Below are 19,312 nucleotides of genomic sequence, written 5' to 3'. Positions count from 1 at the left end.
CATGGTTTATACTTGTGTACACATACACAGATATACACATACATGCATTTAATTCTTAGTCTCAAATCTATGAAATCATAAAAATCATCTCTACTACATTTTTATAGTATATTTCATATAGGAGAATTAATATATTACTAATCAAATACCTGGTGCCCTGATGCTGCTGGCAGGTTGGGCAGCTAACCTCACAGTTGGGGGTTCAAACCCATCAGCCTATCTGCTCCATAAGGATTTACAGCCTCAGACCAAAAAATTAGTCACTGCTATGTAGTCAGTGCTGGCTCACAGTGACCCTGTAGGACAGAGTACAACTGCCCCTGTAGTTTCCGGGACTGTAACTGTTTAAGGGAGTAGAAAGCCCACCTTTCTTCAGCAGAGTGACTGGTAGTTTCGGACTGTGAAGATTGCAACACAATAAGTAACCACTATGCCTGCCACCCAGGCTCAGCCTCAGAAGTGCTGTATAAGAGGATTACTATGAGTCAGACTTGATTTGATGGCAGTGGGCTTGATTTGATTAATCAGTACTTAGGGTTTCTAAGAAAGCAGGTACATAAAAAGTGGCAAAGGGGAGTTTTTTGTTCCCAAGCATTTGTAAAGAAAGGTCTATAGAAAAAAATCAACCTGAACATGGCCCTTAGATGCAGTTCTTTCCTTTTCTTTATCGTTTTATCAGGGGCTCATATACTCTTATCACCATCCATACACACATCAATTGTGTAGAGCACATTTGTACATTCATTGCCCTCATCATTCTCAAAATATTTGCTCTCCACTTAAGCCCTTGGCATCAGCTCCTCATTTTTTCCCCTCCCTCCCCACTTGCCCCTCCCTCATGAACCCTTGATAGTTTATAAATTATTATTTTGTTTTATCTTGCACTTTCCAACGTCTCCCTTCACCCACTTTTCTGTTGTCCGTCCCCCGTGGAGGAGGTTATATGTAGATCCTTATAATTGGTTCCCTCTTTCCAACCTACCCTCCCGGTGGTCCTGAAGGGATCATCCGTCCTGGATTCCCTGTGTTTCCAGTTCCTATCTGTACCAGTGTACATCCTCTGGTCTAGCCAGATTTGTAAGGTAGAATTGGCATCATGATAGTGGGGGTGGGGGAGGAGGAAGCATTTAGAAAGGAGAGGAAAGTTGTATGTTTCATCGTTGCTACATTAGTTGCAGTTCTTTTCAATCATGCATACAACTCATTTCCTAAGCCACTAAGAACAGAAATAATAAAACACTTCAACAAGAAAATGTTTATTAAATATTGATTTTCCCTAACTTCTTTCATTCAGTAACCACATGAAGACACTTGTAATACTTCATAACCCAGAACATCTTTCTAGGAAAAATCTATATTATGGCAAATGGATTATAAAGGTAATTAAGGCTAAGAAAATATGAGTAGGCTTCAAAAGTTTTGGAAAAAATCCCACTTAACTTTTAATTCCATTTTTTCATTAACTTTTCAAAGCCCCTTAGACTCTAGGAGTTGAAAATAAGTATAATTTACATGTCAGAAGTTCCTCATTTTCATTAGCTGAAGTTAGCAACATATAATACAGTTCCATATATTCACACGTGTTCATTTATTTTCCTCTATGTAGGAAGCAGGACATTTTCTAGATTTGGTGTCAGAAACCCATTGCCACTGAGTCAATTCCAACTCAGAAGGACCCTATCAGACAGAGCAGAAATGCTCCTTAGAGCTTCTGAAACCACAAATCTTTGGGGCCCCAAAAGCAAGCCTCTATCTTACAGGTTTTATTCAACTTAGAAAAATAAAGCCTTTTCATGTTTAAAATAAACATTCAAATGCAATTCTTGGTCAAAGTTTAAAATCTTTGAACTAAAGCAACATTAACTTGGACCATTCCATGATCCACTGTGAAGCCTAGGTTTTCAAACTTGACTAATAACTGGAATCACTTGGGAATCTGGTTAAACTACAGATCCCTGGGCTCCATTTGCAACCTAACTGATCAGCATCTCTCAGAGGAGAAGCCCAGGGATTTGTAGTTTCACCAGATTCCCAGGTAATTCCAGTGATCAGCAACGTTGGGCACCTAAGATCTACAGTACTGATAGTGGCCTAACTCTGGGAACTCGGGTTCTGGGTCATGTCTTGAAGAGGGAGACTGTAGGGCTCAGGAATGCCCAATAATACCACCCAGACACCCTGTGAATTCTGTACCTCCTCTTTAACGGTGCCAAACTCCGGATCCAGTGCTTTGAAGTGATATCGGTGATTCCCTTCCCGGTCAATAGCTGCTTTAAAATCCTTCAGCGTCACCTCGCCTAGCCTACAAGAAAAGGAGGAAGCGTTAGATCACTGCTTCTGAAAACCCAGAAGATTCTGGGTCGGGGAAACTATCATTACTAAAGATTAAAAGTGTCATATCAAATGGGGTAATCTTAAATTTTTACATTGATTTGTTGCTTAAACAGCAGTCAAATCATTTTCCTTGTTTCTGCCTCTGAATAGAAAATGTAAAACTCTGAAATCAAATTTTCTGAACCAAAAATATGTTTAAGTGCCTTTAATTGCCTTCTTTGCTACCATATTACATTTCTTCAGGAAGGCTGCCTTAGATAGTTTTAAGTCTTTATTAAATAACCATTTGTCTTAGAATTGGCAAATATTTTGCTACATATATTTTATAATAAGAGAACGAAGTATGTTTTTTTAAAAAGGAAAAAGGGTATCCTTTTAACGGTGTCTATTAAGTGAGGACTTGGTAGGTTTTTAATATAAAATCTCAATAGGGCTTGGGTGCGATCACCAAACAGAAACAAAAACCCAGGAGGAAAAAATACCCCTGGAGTGCCAGGCTGTACTTTATAGCTCCACACAAGAGCTAATTGGGAGCACTTAAATGACTTCTGAACTTAAGCGCATAATTGCATAGTTAACCAGCATTAGAATTACTATGATGATACCTAACAGTATATGACGGCTTGTCTCTGGTTATGCAACTGGTCGGTGGCAAAGCAGGACCGAGCAGCCCTGTTTTCTGTGTCTTTTCAGTGCCTTGTACTGCTTCTCAGGGATCTCTTAGCTGGTAAAATGGGCAGAAACCAATTCTCCTGCTGGATCTGCCTTTCTCCCTTTCTCCCGCCCCCACAGAGAAATGATGAACCCAGAGTCTCACCTCTTAGGTATATTGACCATGAAGGGAGTAAGTGACCTGTCAGTGAAATAGAGCACTTTAGTGCAGGCGCTGCTGAGCGTTGGAGAGCTCTGTGAGTGAGGCAACTCTGCAATCAGAAAGACTCCATGGTTACAACATTGAATTTACTCAAACCACCCCTTGTTTCTCGTATTCCAAATGTCCCAGGAGAAGGAAGCTGCCCATGTTCACCACACGGCTTTCCCGCCTTTGCCAAACACCTTGTCCACGGGCTGTGATCCATAGGAAGCCAGTAGTGGGGCCACGAGGACAACAGGTGTTCCAGGTGCATGTGAGCATTCATTCCAAGTACTTGTGGCAGGGCCTGGCAACTGGTCTGACAGGCATTGTTGCGGAAGGTCAAAAGAAGCGGAAAGGAGCTTGGCAAGATGTCAGCCAAGGCAAAGTGGACACATAGCTTCAAACTCTGCCAGCATTTAGGTTTTTTGAGGTCAGCAGAGAAAACTCCAGTGATTCAGGGAAAATGAGCAAAACAACCTTAGAAACTCATGTTCCAAAGGGCCTCATGCTTCTGGTCTAAAACGTCCAAGACTTACCTTATCCCTTAGCCTCAAATAAGATCTACACATGTGGGTCCTTTGGTCTTTAACTCTGGTTTCTATAGCCACACCTCGTCTCTAAAATGCTTACGGAGAAGTATAATTAACCATTGTTCCTGGTTATAATTTTACAGGGGAAAAAATGAAAAAACTTATCACAATGAGCTAAAATAAATTATACTTTCATTAAAGTCTCTCCTAGAATTCCACCTACACATTATTTCTCCTTAACTCGCTCTAGACACTGAACTGAATCAAAATGGCAGCCAAAGGAAAGTACTTCTACAAACAGGTTAAAAATCAGGGAGAGTATGAATTAATGCAGTAGTATGGGAAACAGAAGGATTTCTCCCAAGTTGTCTCCCCCAAATATATGCCAGACTTAGCTGCTAGAGAATGACCATACACTTGGAGGTTATCAGGAGTAGCTTAGAGGTCATTCTCAAGAGCTATCAGCCATCTAGACAAAGCAGACACCACTGTTTATCCCACAACAAGTAGGGCCCACTCCCCTTCTGATAAGGATAGTAGTTGTCTGTTTCCTTGTAGGAGACCCCAGAGAGGTCAAACCCGCCCAAGGATGACCAGGGTTAGCTGCCACCATGAATCTAGGGTCTGCCCATCTTGTCACATGTATACCCCTAGATCTTCCCATTCCGATGGGCACACCCCTAGCTCTTCCCCTTCCTGCTACGCTTATGCCTATCATACATCCCCTTCCTACAATGTGTATGCCTATTGTACTGCCCCTTCCTGTGACGTGTGGTTACCTGTAATCATGTCCCCCTAATAATATATAACATTTGGTTAGCAATAAAGTGGAGGCTCTCCCTGGTCCTCGCTCCAGGGGGCTCCTGCTCTCGCACTTGGAGCCCTCTCTTGGTCTCATGGCCGGGCTCCCCCCATGAGGACCACCAAGCGGGGCTGAGGTGAGCATGCTACCATGATTTGTGTCTGACTCCAATATTTGACTCTCTCCTCTACCTCTCATGCTCTCTATGACTTTACTATAATCTTTACTTGTTATCATTGTACAATTGTGCCTACCGAACCTGTGATGATTTGTAGGGGACCCTCTCCCCACACAATGGAGAAAGAACTTTGCAGAATTTTGTTTTGTTGTTTTCACAGAATGTCATTTACTGAAACCTACATGCCAGGATGATGCTTTGACCCCAGCACCAGTGCCTGCCACACCGTGGTTAAAATGCACAGTGGTTAAATACAACTAATCTTGGTTGCATAAAGTAGTCACTGTTAGCATTAAAATTTATAATGATTCACTAATGCAATGAATGACCATTTCTTGAGCACTAATGTGTGCTAGATTGTATTAGTCTAGGTACTTTGGAGAAACAAATCCACAGCAACTCAAGTATAAGAGAGAGTTTTATGTAAAGAAAAGGTGCATCACGAAAACATCCCAACCCAATGCTGCCCAAGCCCACAAGTCCAACATTAACCCATTAACCCAACACCAGTCCACAAAGTCCTCCACCTCACAAAACAGAGGCAATAATGCCGACTGCAGGAGGAAAGCTGAGTCAGTGAACGTGTAAGCATCTCAGCACTGGCAGGGGTCTCCACACGGCTGCTCCAGCACCCAGGGCTGCATCGGGATAGATCCATACGGCTTCTCCTTGGGGATGTCTTGTAGGAAATCCATCTTGCAAGCTGAAGCAGAGAACTGCTAAGGCAGCTGCACCTGATGCAACCATCACAAAACAAGAGACCCGGAGGGAGGGGAAAAATGAGGACCTAATGTCGGGGGTTTAAATGGAGAGAAAATGTTTTTGACCTCTCCCTTATGGTACCGTGGGAGTGGGGTACTGGAGAAACAAATAGTACCCCACTCCCACGGTACCATAAGGGAGAGGTCAAAAACATCTACTCTCTATCTTATGATTTGTTTCTCCAGTACCTAGACTAATACATAGATTTTGAGGATACAAAATTCAACTATATGTGGTCCCTATTTTCAAAGAGCTTATGTTGATGGTGAGCATGTTTACCGAGAGTTTATAATATGTTAGTATAGATTTGGACAAACTGTACAGGAAGACTGAAGATGGGTTCATTTCACCAAGGAGCGAGCAGTTGAAGTGGCCTTTGAAGAGAAGCCGGATGTGACACTTCAGGAAGCAGAAAGACATGCTGTGCAAAGGCATCAGCTGGGACCACGTGTTGGTAAACTAAGTAAATTAGGATGTCTGGTGCGTAAGAAGTACACTGGGAAGTTGTGAGAGATGAGGACAATATAGTGAGCAGGAACCACATTGCCCAGGACTCTGAGAACCAGGCTAAGAAGTTTAGGTATTAGATAAAATATCAAGAGTTAAAACTAAAAGACAGTTTGAGGGTTCGACTGGCATGTCAGAATGGAAACCAGCCGTCCTGTTGGGAGGCAACCACAGCAGTCTGAGAGATGAAGAAAGGGAAGAGGTAGCTCTGGAGCCAGAAGAGGTAGTGATTTGAAAAGCTTTTAAAAGGTAAAAATATTTGGGGGGGAAATTGAAATATAAACATGAAAGGTACAAAGTGATTCTGATTTGTAGTCTGAGGAGATGGAGGAAACATTAAGTTAATGTTCCCTTAAGAAAGGGAACAGAAATGGGTTTGTTACATCATTTACTGATTCATTTAAAATGTTTCTTGGAACAGAGGAAAGATCTAAGAAGCAAAGCCATGGGTAGAGGTGTAAACGTGTGTATATATGTAAATAATTAATTCATAAAATAGAGGTATTGGCCTATGTACATATATTTACATGATAATACATTGAGGTAGTAGATGGACTTTGGGCCTCTACTCAAGCCCTCCCTCCATGCAAGAACACTTTGTTCTAACAACCTGGCATTCTGTGATGCTCACCCTCCCAGCATGATCACTGAAGACAAAATGGGCTCACAAACAAATGTAGTGAAGAAAGCTGATGGTGCCCGGCTATCAAAAGATAGTGTCTGGGGTCTTAAAGGCTTGAGGTTAAACAAGTGGCCATCTAGCAGAGAGGCAACAAGCCCACATGGAAGAAGCAGACCAGCCTGTGCGATCATGAAGTGTCGATGAGATCAGGTAACAAGCATCAGAAGACAACAAACAAACATTATTGTGAATGAGGGGGGCCAGAGTAGAGACCCCAAACCCACCTATAGACAATAGGCCATCCCCTCACAGAAGGGTTACAATGAAGGGATGAGTCAACCAGGGCACAATATTACTTTGGTTTCTTGGACTTCCTCACCCCCCACTATCATGACCCCAGTCCTGCCTTTTACTGCAGGCTAGACCAGAGCATATACACAAGTACAGGTAAGAGATAAGAGCTCATAACACACGGAATCCAGGTCAGATAAACCCCTAAGGAACAGAAACGGGAATAGTGATACCAGGAAGGTAGGGGGAAGGTGGTGAGGATAGGGGAGGTAGGGGGAACTGATCACAATGATCGACACATAACCACCACCACCCCCTGGGAGGGGGGGACAACCGAAACCTTGGGAGAAGGGAGACAACTGTTGGTGTAACATGAAAATAATAATAAATTATTTATTAAGGGGTTATGAGGATGGGAGAGGGAGAGGGAAAAAAGAGGACCTGATAACAAGGGCTCAAATAGTAAATGTTCAGAAAATAATGATGGCAACATATGTACAGCTATCTTGATGGAATAGATGTTATAAGAGCTATAAGACCCCCAATAAAATGATCTTTAAATAAATAAAGTGTTTTTGGGGTGCTTATTATATGTCAAATACTAGAGATGCAAAAGTATGCTAGAATCCCCAGCCTTACAGAACTCAAAGTTTAGTGGGGTAACACAGCAAAAACAGCACTGCAATAAAATGCAATCTGAAAATAATGGCTGTGGACATATGTGAGGAGAATTTTCTAGGACAGAGTAACCCTGCCATTAAATGGCCTCAGGAGGTTTCAAGCAAAGACTCGTTAGTTAAATAGATCATCAGTGACACTCATGAAAGCAGTGTCACAGAACGACTGAGGTGCCTGCAGATTTTTAAATAAAAAAATAAGAATCTTAATGAACTAGTCTCAGCCAACATGAACTCATATGATACAATGGTAATTATGAGATCAGTGTAGCATTACTATAAAAGTAATATGCATAAAAACTCACAAAAAACGTTGTCCCAGAAACTAAACTTTTATGTGTGTGCATAGCTTTTAAAAAGTGAAGTGAAAAAAAGAAGTGAAGTGAAATCCAATTGATCATTTAAGGTATCTAATTTAGCGGCACTTACCACATTCACAACACTGTACAATCTCCTCTCTCGTTTCAAAATGTTCTCACTACTTACTGCCCCGTAAAGTAGCCATTCTTCCTTCCCTTCTCCCCTCTCCCCTGGTAATCATAATGTGATTTCTGTCTTCATAGATTTACCTATTTGGGATATTTTATTTAAAAGAAATTATACAGTATGTGACCTTTTGTGTGACTTACTTACGTTTTTGAGGTTCATCCAAGTTATAACATGTATCAATACTTCACTCCTTGCTATGAGTGAACACTATTCCATTGATGAATGCACCGGTTTGTTTATCTATTCATTTGTTGATCAACATTTGGATTGGGTCTACATTTGGCTATTAAGAGTAATGGTACTATAAAAAGTCTTATACAAGTCTCTGTGGAAACGTCATTTCTCTTGGACATTTACCTAAATATACCTAGAGTAATGAGTCATATAGTAATTCCCTTTAACGTTTTGAGGAATTGCTACAGTATTTCCATAGCTGCTGAATCATTTTGCTTTCCCACCAGCAATGTATAAAAGTTCCTATTTTTCCCATATCTCCACCATTTTTCAGGAGGGTTTTGTTAGCTTTTTTTTAATAGCCATCAAGGGGGGCAGGAAGCGGGGAATGAAATGGCTCTATTGTGGTTTGATTAGCTTTTTTACAGTGAGTAGTGATGTTCAGCATTCTTTCATCTATTTGTTGGCCTTTTTTTAAAAGATCATTTTATTGGGGGCTCTTACAACTCTTGTTACAATCCATACATCAATTGTATAAGACACATTTGTACATATATTGCCATCGTTCTTTTCTAGACATTTACTTTCTATTGAGCCCTTGGGATCAGCTCCTTTTTCCCTCCCCCACCCCACCCTCGTGGCCCCTTGATAGATTATAGATTGTTATTACGTTCATATCTCACACTGACTGCTGTCTCCCTTCCCCTCTGGTTTCTGTTGTTCTTCCCCCTGAAGGGGGAGTGTGTGGTTATGTGTCCATCATTGCAATAGGTACCCCTTCTTCCCCTCCTTTCCCCGCCTTCCCCCTACCCTTTTGGTATCGCTATACCATTGACCATCTGTATATCTTCTTTCGTGAAGTGTCTGTTCAGTCCTTTGCCCTATTTGTGATTGGGCAATTTGCCTTTTTGTTGCTAAGAATGCACTATAAAAAACTAGATCCCTAAGCATTCCCTTATGTTTTCTTTTTCAACTTTTTATTGTGAACCAGGTGAAGGTTCAAATAGCCAATCAGTTTCCCAGCCAATAATTCATACACATTTTGTATCATCTCATTGATTACAATCACCGCAGGGTAACATGACTTACCCTACTTCCTCCCTGTGTTTCCCATTTCCATTTCTCCTTCTGTTCTTCTATGAACATTATTTTTGGGCAAATGCTGCCCTTTAGATCCCGTATGGTACCTAGTTATTGTTATCACTCCTCTTACAGATTTGTCTATTGCTTGGCTCAAAATTGAGCCTTGGACCTAATTTCAGTTCCAGACTTGAAGGATGACTTGGGAGTTCCATCAGCCTATATCCAACCAGCAAGTCATCTTTTTATTATGTTAAGTTCTGTTACACATTTGTCTCCCAGTCTGACTGAGGCCATCAACTGCGGTCCCTTTCAGAGCTGTTAGTAGTAGCCAGGCACCAGATACCAGCTGGTTCTTCTCGTCTTAGGGTCATGGAGACTGATGTTCATGTAGTCCCTTAGGCTACTGGACTAATTGTTTCCAAGGGTCCTCCATTTTCTTCACTCCTCTTTCCTCTGGACTGGGAAACCAACGGCCACAACGTCTAGGGCCACTCAGAAGCTTTCGGACCTTAAAGTAGGAATTGGAACATTGTCGTTGCAGACGTTTTGCCCATTGGCCAGGCCCAGTGACTCCTTTGCTCAAGGTATTTGGTTTTCTCTAAGAAGGCACCGTCTATTCTTTTAGGAGTTTTGTGTTCTGAGTTCTTACATTTAGGTCATTGATCCCTTTTTAGCTAATCATATTGTCTAAGGAATGGGTCCAGCTTCGTTCTTTTGCAAGCAGACATCAAGTTGCCCTATAACTATTTATTAAAAAGACTATATTTATCCCTATTGAATGGTACTTGCAACCCTGTCAAAAATAAACTGACCAGTGATATATACCAACCCACCTCAGAATTCTATTCTACTAAACTGATCTATTCCATTTTTATTTGAAATAATTCTTACTCTTGTTTTCCCTTAAGAATAAATGTCAAGCAAGGATGTAGGTTCAGAGAGGAGACTGCTCTTTCCAGAAATTTGGCTGTGATGGTAATGTGGTAGTTAGATGATTTTATGTCAACTTGAAGATGTATGAAAGTGTAGGGGTGGAATCCAACCTGTCAATCAGGTCACAGCCTGATGATGCCTGCGTGAGGGTGTGACCTTTTTATAAACTCTCTTTCACCATCATGGAGTCAATGCTGTCTCATAGTGACCCCTTGGTGGGTTCCAAGACTGTAACTATTTATGGGAGTAGAAACCAATCTTTCTCCCCAAGAGTTACTGGTGGTTTTGAATTGCCAACCATGTGGATTGCAGCCCAACACATTATCTCCCTCTGTCCCCTACGTTCCTGCTTGCTGGGACTCTGCTGCTGACCCTGAGAGCTCTTGGTGTCCTGCCATGTTTCAAACAGCCGTGGATCCATATGACTCTGCACCCACGGACCTGTGGTCTTTTTGCTTCTCAGCTTGCCATTCTGCATCACCGGCATGTAGCTGTGAGTCTGAAGAGAGACTATGGACTAACATTGGACTTATGGACTTGGGCATGGCTGCCTTCTGGATATAAAGTTGCTTCTTAATATAAAGCTTTTATACATAGATGAGTATCATTGGATTTGTCTCTCTACACAACTTGGCCTAGCACATGGAAGAAAGGACATAGCTAAGAAAAATGAAAAATAGATGTTTTGCCAGAATTAATGTGCCTTTCACGTCTTATATACATACACTAAAGAACTGGCATAAAGATTCCATAATATGTGTACAATATTCCAAGAATAGCCCCATTGAGAAAACAAGATTCAGTAACACTGATTGCCCACGGTCACACAGCTGAATGGCAAAGCCAAATTAGTGCTCTAGATATGTTTGATTCCATAGTTCATATTTCCCCCACTTTATTACTTTGCTTCCAGTTTTAGACAAGAGTTTAAAATGCCTTTGGACAGATAAAGTATAGATACACAGATAGACATTCAGTTGACATAAAAAAATGTAGCCCTTTGCATTAATTCTAGCCCCAATCTAAGAATACTTAGTTATAACATGGTCTTGCTTCATGCTCATGCTCATAAAGAGATCACGAAAGATATGGGTGCTACAACATAATGTGATGAAGAAATGAGATGATGCCCAGCTGTAAGAGAGAACAGCGTCTGGGGTCTTAAAGGCTTGCTTTCAAACAAGAAGCCATTTTAAGTGAGGCATCAACTATGTCCACATGGAAGACGCATACCAGCCTGTGTGATCCAAAGATTATAAATAATATAATCCAAATCTAAAGGAGGGAATGGTATCAAAGCTTAAATTGTGAATACGTGGTTTTCAGAAAGCTATGGATGACTGTAGAAGTCCAAAATCCATTTGTAGGGTCCTCACGTGGATCAAGCCTCCAGAGAAACCTCTCCAATCATAGTTGAGGGATCTAAATAGCCCTGTTATCAGGCAGAGAGCATTATAAAGTGGATTGTGGCAGATACAGTTAGGCCAAAGTATAATATCTTATTTGATATCCCTTTTTTCCCATTTTAAAGCTGTTTCAGTATTTTGTTTTTTAAGTGAAGGGGAAATGCACATGGATTGTCCCTAGTGAATCATCTCTGACCACAGACTCAGGGTGTGAATAGTCTTGCTATCACACAGCATGCAATGGAAAGTGGATTGTTGCACATGCAGTTAGGTTAAAATTTAGCTCCCTATCATTTGATCTCCCTTTCTTTTCAATTGAGGTTTAATGTGTTACTTTGTTATTGTTAGTTTTGTTTGTTTTTTTAAGCAATATTTTTTCTGTATATGAAATTCAAGATAGATAAATCTAGAGAGACAGTAAAAATGATTCTGTAGGACTATGGCAGAGGAGGCTGGGGGAAGTGGGTCACTAATAATGAGTACAAGAATGAAGAAAATGTTCTAAGACTGTGGTGATGATTTTACAACTCTTCTTGATGTGATCGAACTATTGAATTGTATGTTATGTGAATTATAAGCCAATAAAACTGTTCAAACTATGTTTAGCCCTCAAACTTAAAAAGAGGTAAAGTTAGAAACAAAAAATGTAAAATAATCAATCTTGAAGAGTCGCTGGAGCCAAGGACGGGGAGTGATCACCTAAAGAAAAGGTAAAAATCCTAGTCTTCAAATGGAATCCATCCCAGGACAAAACAGCCTTTAAGGATTAGCGCAAGAAGGAAAAGAAAAGATTCGGGAAGAATTGGGATCACACAAATAGGAGAACTGGGTTATCTATTTCACTGGACTGCATGTCCAACGTGAGCACGTTCAAAGTCCATCTCTTCATCTCCTGGGTTAACAAAAGTGGTCTGAAGTAGATGCTCAATAAATATTTGTTGAACAAATAATTGATTGGCATTGAAGCTACTGGAGAAGAAATGTTTGAAATGTTTCCAGGAGACGAGTCAAGAATTGTAAATGCTTTGAAAAAGTTAATGGAAGATAGAAAACATTTGACCAGTAAGTATTTGATTTGGCAATGAGCTGGTCAACAGTGACCCTAAAAATAGGACACTACGTGGGTTTGCTAGTCAGTGGGAAGTGAGGGAGAAAAGAGTGCAGATACAGACTACTCTTTTAAGAAGTTGGATGTGGGCAGTAAGAGAACTACATCAGTAGCTAGACGTAGTTCTGTAGTAGATCAGTAGCTAGAAGAATTAAAGTAATGTTTATGTCAAATGCGAGATAGTTCATCTTATTTATGAATACAAATATCATTGTAAACTTTAGACCAAGGCTCTAGTTTGCAAACAGTGGTGAACTTATCTACAGTAGTTTGAGAAAAAGGCACCTTGGTGGCACTGTCAGGTAAGTGTTAGAGGGCTGACTGCAAGACCAGTAGTTTGAACCCTCTGGCTGCACCTCCAGAGAAAGATGAAGCTATCTTAAGAACTCTACAAAGGGTCCATATGAGTTGGAATTAACTCATTGAAAGTGGAATGTTTTCAAAAAAGAAAGTGGAATGTTTTCGTTTTCGTTTGAGAAAAGACAGGAATATTTGAGAGTGGATGGAATGTATTAAATTTTTCCCTGCTTACCTGACAGTTTATACTCACCTAGATATTCAGAAAAAATACTGCAGAGGATAACAATTATATAAAAATCCTTCCCCCCAAAATTAAAGTTGAATCTTTGGAAACAATACTATAAAAAGAAACTAAAACTAATATTGGTCCTAAAATAATTTGTTTCATTCTCAGTATAAGCATTTCTCATCAGAGAGAAAAAATATATCTAGGTGTAGAGGTTTGAGAATACTTTTAAAATTTATTCTACAAAATATATTATTTTATATTCTATCTTCTTATAAACATCTTAAGATCTTTTATATTAGCCTTTGTTTATTAATGGGGGTTTAAAATGTATATTCCATTTCCACAACCCTGAGTCCAGAACATCCAGACAGTACCCAACCAGCTACCACTACTAACTGATCTGAAAGGGTATCTTCAGAAGTTCCCAAATAGAGTGGTAGAAAAATGTAGTACAGCACTCAAAATCATAAAAGAGACACGGCTTACTGGTCAGATAGCAAACAGTGGGGCCCTGTGGTAGAACAGTCAACCATTTAAGACCAAAAGGACATTAACCCAAGTACAAAGTTCAGAGGGTTAGGAGAGGAGGAGGAGACATGGAAACAGGAAGCACAGGTAAGGAGTGGGATACGTGATGCTACATTGTGGGGCTTGCAATGGATATGTTGAAACAAAATGTGTATGAGGTTTTGTTTGTTTTTAATTTACAACTGATCATCTGCTCTGTACACTTTCACTGAATTCACAGTAAAAAAAAGTTGAAAGAAAACTAGATAAGGAGCCCTAGTGAGGCCAAGGTTGAGCACCCCAGCTGCTCATCAGAAGATCAGTAGTTTGAACTCACCAGACATTCTGCTGGTGGAACAACTATGGCAGACTGCTTTGATAATGATTACAGTTTTGGAAAGCCTAGAAAGGGGGGTGGGCGGGGTTCCTATTCTGTCCTACAGGGTCATTGAGTAAGAATCAATTCGACAGGAATGTGGCATACTTAGATAATAAAGTCTATGTAACATTCAAAACAGAGTCACTGTACCAAAAAGAGCTAGTCAACATTCAACCATTTCAAGAGGTAGCATATGAGCAAGAGCCAGTGATACTGAAGGAGAATGTTCAAGCTGCACTGAAAGCATTAGCCAAAACAAGGCTCTGGGAATTGAAAGAAGACCCACTGAATATTTTAGTAAGCTGATAAAAGTCTTGGAAGCACTCACCCGTCTAAGACAGGAAATTTGGAAGACAGCCACTTTGCAAACTGATTGGAAGAGATTCATATCTGTAGACATTTCAAAAAAAGGTAACAACAGAATACCCAAATTACGGAACAATAGCATTCATATCATATGCAAGTAAAATTGTGCAGAAGATCATCCAACAAAGGTTGCAGCAGTACACTGACAGTGAGCTGCCAGAGGTTCAGGTTGGATTTAGAAGAGGACATGGAACAAGGGAGATCAATGCTGATGCCATATGGATCTTGGCTGAACGCAGAAAAATAACAGGAAAATGTTTACTTGTGTTTTATTGACCATTCCAAGGCATTTGTGTGTGTGGACCATAACCAACTATGGATAGCCTCGAGAAGAATGAGAATTCCAGAACACTTCATTGTGCTCATGTGGAACCTGTACATGGATCAAGAGGCAGTTGTGTGAACGAGGTAATACTGCCGGTTTTAAATCAAGAAAGGTAGTCACCAGGGTTGTATCCTCTTGCCATATTTATTCAGTCTATATGCTGAGCAAATAATCAGAGAAGCTGGATTTATGAAGAAGAATGCGGCATCCGGATTGGAGGAAGGTTTATTAACAGCCTGCGATAAGCAAATGACATGACCTTGCTTCCTGGAAGAGAGGACTTCTTGAAGCACTTGCTGATGAAGATCAAGGATGGCAGCCTTCAGTATGGATCAAAACTCAATGTTAAGAAGACCAAAATCTTCACAATTGGACCAATAGGTAACATGATAAATCAAGAAGAGAATGAAGTTGTCAAGGATTTCATCTTGCTTGGATCCACAATCAATGCTCATGGAAGCAGCAGTCCAGAGATCAAAATGATGCATTGCACTGGGTAAATCTGCTGTACAAAGTCTCTTTAAAGTATTGAAAAGCAAGGATGTTACATTGAGGAGGAAGATGTGCCTGACCCAAACCATGGAATTCTTAATTGCCTCATCCGCATGTGCAAGTTGAACAGCGAATAAGGAAGACCAAAGAAGAATCAATGCACTTGAATTGTGGAGCTGGAGAAAAATATCAAAGGTACCATGGACTGCCAAAAAACCAAACAGATCTGTCTTGGAAGAAGTACAGCCAGGATGCTCCTTAGAGGCAGATGATGAGACTTCGTCTCACATACTTTAGACATGTTGTCAGGAGTGGCCAGTCTCTGGAGAAGGACATCATGCTTGGTAAAGAGGTGGGGCAGCGAGAAAGAGGAAGGTCCGCGACAAGATGGACGGACACAGCGGCTGCAACAATGGGCTCAAACATAAGAACAAATGTGAGGCTGGCGCAGGACCAGGTGACGTTTCATTCTGTTGTACAGAGGGTCACTATGAGGCAGAACCGACTCTACGGCACCTGACAACAACATTTAAAACTGATTTTAGTCAAGTTATCACTACTATTCAGTTTTACAAATTGTAGTTTAGACACTTATAGACTTGTGTAAACTCTACAAGATAGGAAAATGTGACCATCATTCAACCAAAGGATACAATATAAAGTAAAAAAGAAATTAGCAAGCAGGCAAGAGTGCCAACCCACTGGAATAAACAGAGTGGGAAATGACAGGGCATGGAGCAAATTAAAACCTACCTCTTAGACATGACCACTAGATGGTGCCACTGTTTTTCAGGACTTAAATGGAATACCCTAACAATTCAAAGCTTAAGGAAATTTCCAAAAGAAATTTAACTTTTTGATTCTAGAAAGCCCTGGAATTTTTTTTTGTTTGTAACCTTGTAGGACTTTAATATATGTGTTTGTTTGCTTTGTCTGGGGAAAAAAACATTTTGAGCTAGTATATTTTCAAAATCTGAGTCAGTGGTGGGAAAAATATGGGGCTTTCTCCTTTTATAAAGGTTTACAACCTTGGGAATCCCTTAGCTAGTTCTACATGGTCAAAGAGGGAAGCCATGAGTCAGAACTGACTCACTGATCATGAATTTAAATTAGCTGCATCCTACATGTGATTAACTGCCCCCGAGTGTGATAGTGATGAAGTTAGTGTATGTCTTAAAGTCCTGGGAATAACTGAAGCCTAATAGTTCTACAGAAGCAAAATATTATAAACGTGAAACACCAAAAGGAGACATCTAGACTCAAATTATTATCTGCCATCAAGTCAATTCCAAGTCAGTGATCCTGAAGGAGAGGAATTTCTGTGGGTTTACAAGGCTCCTTACAGGAGTGGCTGATGGGTTCAAAGTGCTGGTCTTTTGGCTAGCAGCCCAGCATAGAATCCACGATGACACTAGACTGTCTACTCTTATATGCTGGAAGGCTTTGCTGAGCAAACAAATGAGTACTTACTTGAATTAGGGGGCCAAGACTCCCGGTATTCACTGCCTCCTTGAGTTCTGGGTGACTTGCCCCGAACCTGAGAACCACATAAAAATCACAAGAGTTATGATCAATAGGGGAACTTAAGAAATTTACATCCTAAAAGTCTACCTAAAACATGTACTTTTCCTATCACTTCTTTCATGACCTAAAAAGTGAACCTATCTATCCTAACAATAGGAGCCCTGATGGTTATGTGATGGACTGCTAACCTTAAGGTCAGCAGTTCAAAACCACCAGCAGATCCAGGGGAGAAAGATGAGGCTTTCTACTCTGGTAAAGAGTTACGATCTCAGAAACCCACAAGAGCAGTTTTAATCTGTCCTATGGAGTCATGATGAGTTAGAATCAACTCGATTGCAGAGCGTTTTTTGTTTTATCCTAACAATAATAAGGTATACTTATACAGTGATTTTTTTCTTTTTAACTTTCAATGTACTTTCTCGTACATTATCATCCACTGTAATCTGGGCCAAGCTCATTCGGAAGTTGAAAGGGAGGGGAGTAAGCAGTCATGAGTGAGGACATGTGTCACAATTCTTGGACACCGCTATAGTCACGGGGGCATGAGTTATCATAAACTCCTTCCCTGGATTCCCGTATCATGGTGAATCGTCAGCTCCACGGAGATGGAAACTCAGGAGAAGGGCAACCATAACCTTAAGCAGGGTCTTGTATCTCTTACCCTGCCTTCCTCTAAATCAGCGGTTCTCAACCTGTGGGTCGTGACCTCTTTGGGGGTTGAAGTCTAACGACCCTTTCCCAGAGGTCACCTGATTCATAACAGTAGCAAAATTACAGTTATGAAGTAGCAACGAAGATAATTTTATGGTTGGGGGGTCACAACATGAGGCATATTGAAGGCATCGGGAAAGTTGAGAATCACTGCTCTAAATGGAGTCTCTGGGTGGTGCAAACAGTTAAGTGCTGAGCTGCTAACTGAAAGGCTGGAGGCCTGCCTCTACCCAGAGGCGCTTCAGAAAACGCACGTCACTGAGAACCCTAGAGGGCCTCCTTCTCCTCCGACACAGACGGGGCCACCAGAAATCAGAATCAACTCAATGACGCCTTTTCCTCAAATGTAACACTCATCAGCCAAGCTCTCTCGGGAGTTTTGCCTAACAGACACCACGGGGAGATTACCCTCCTTTCTTGTTTCTTCTGGGTCTCCACGGTATGCAGACGCTCCATGAGGCTGGAGATGCCCTGCTCCAGGCTGTCGATGGTGTGGTGCTGTGGGTCGTGACCACTGAAGCTGTTGCGCAGGCTGCGGAGAGCGTCCCGGACCAGCTGCAGCTCACTGGTCTGCGGGCAAAAGTAAGGCACCGTTGGCATTGCGCATGCCGTGGCATCGACCAGGCCTCGGCCACTGGGCTTAGGGAGACCCAGGAGAGAGGCAGGCAAGGTCTTTCATCCTTGCAGGAGAGGGGCGTGGTGTGAATGGAAGGAGGTTTTCCTCCACCAAAGTGGCCCACCTGTATGTTTACGAATTCTATTTTTTTATCTTTTTTTAAAAGTTTTTTAAAAAATCATTTTATTGGGGACTCTTACAGCTCTTATCACAATCCATACATACATCCTTTGTGTCAAGTACATTTGTACATATGTTGCCATCATCATTTTCAAAGCATTTTCTTTTTACCTGACCCCTTGGTATCAGCTCATTCCCCGACTCCCTCCCTTCAGGAACCCATGATAATTTGTAAAAATTTTTTCATGTCTTACACTGACCGCTATCTCCCTTCACCCACTTTTATGCTGTCCATCACCCTGGGAGAGGGTTATATGTCGATCATTGTGATTGACTCCCCCTTTTTCCCCCCATCTTCCTTCCTCTTCCCCTCTTGGTATCTCTACTCTCATTATTGGTCCTGAGGGGTTTATCTGTCCTGGGTTCCCTATGTTGCTTACTAATTCTTGATGTGGGAGACCAAGTGTCCCACATCCTTGCACACCTACTAGATGCCAGAACTGGGGAAGTGAGCTATCGAAGGCCCAGTCCATAGGGCACGCTGCTGCTGGCCGCTGGCAGGGGCAGAATGGCGTGTTCCTAAATCTAAAGAACCTACCCCTCGGTGCGTACTCGAAGCAGCTCCTTTTCCTGGCGCTGGAAGGAGGAACCCGTTGCTTTGAGAGTTGTGGCTGTTATAGCTGATGACCTAGAGCAGCAGGAAGAAGGAGGCAGCAGAGGGTGAGAACGGTGCCCACTGTGACGAATGTGGTCAGCGTCACTGGACTGCGCATGGAGAAATGCTGTACTGGTGGACACACGGCCTGTGTACTCTCAACAATAAGAAGAAAGTAAAATGTAGCTCCTCCTCACTGAGCAACAAGGTTCCAAAGACAAGGTCGTCACATGAAAATAGGAGTTATGTGAACATGGAGGGTGACCCGGTGCTCCAAGATGTGAATGCAACATACCGGCATGAATCAGGGAACCAGTAGAGAGGTCTGAGGGGCCA

General features: G+C 41.5%; 1 protein-coding gene across 1 annotated transcript in view; it reads right to left on the bottom strand.

Moving 5' to 3' along the window:
* Window positions 1-19,312, bottom strand: part of DIXDC1 (DIX domain containing 1) — an 84,198-nt gene that overhangs the window by 3,632 nt on the left and 61,254 nt on the right. The window contains exons 14-18 of the mRNA XM_013006248.3: window positions 18,920-19,009; window positions 17,994-18,155; window positions 16,821-16,887; window positions 3,152-3,257; window positions 2,194-2,302 (exon numbers count right to left, since the gene is read on the bottom strand). Of these exons, the coding sequence (XP_012861702.2) occupies window positions 2,194-2,302; window positions 3,152-3,257; window positions 16,821-16,887; window positions 17,994-18,155; window positions 18,920-19,009 (534 nt within the window). The remainder of the gene's footprint in view (window positions 1-2,193; window positions 2,303-3,151; window positions 3,258-16,820; window positions 16,888-17,993; window positions 18,156-18,919; window positions 19,010-19,312) is intronic.

This window comes from Echinops telfairi, unplaced genomic scaffold (assembly GCF_000313985.2).
Source record: "Echinops telfairi isolate 266 unplaced genomic scaffold, ASM31398v2 ScPeMD7_7421;HRSCAF=8459, whole genome shotgun sequence".
NCBI lineage: Eukaryota > Metazoa > Chordata > Mammalia > Afrosoricida > Tenrecidae > Echinops > Echinops telfairi.
The sequence above is the reverse complement of the archived record's forward strand: the minus strand, read 5'-3'. Positions and strand labels throughout refer to the sequence as shown.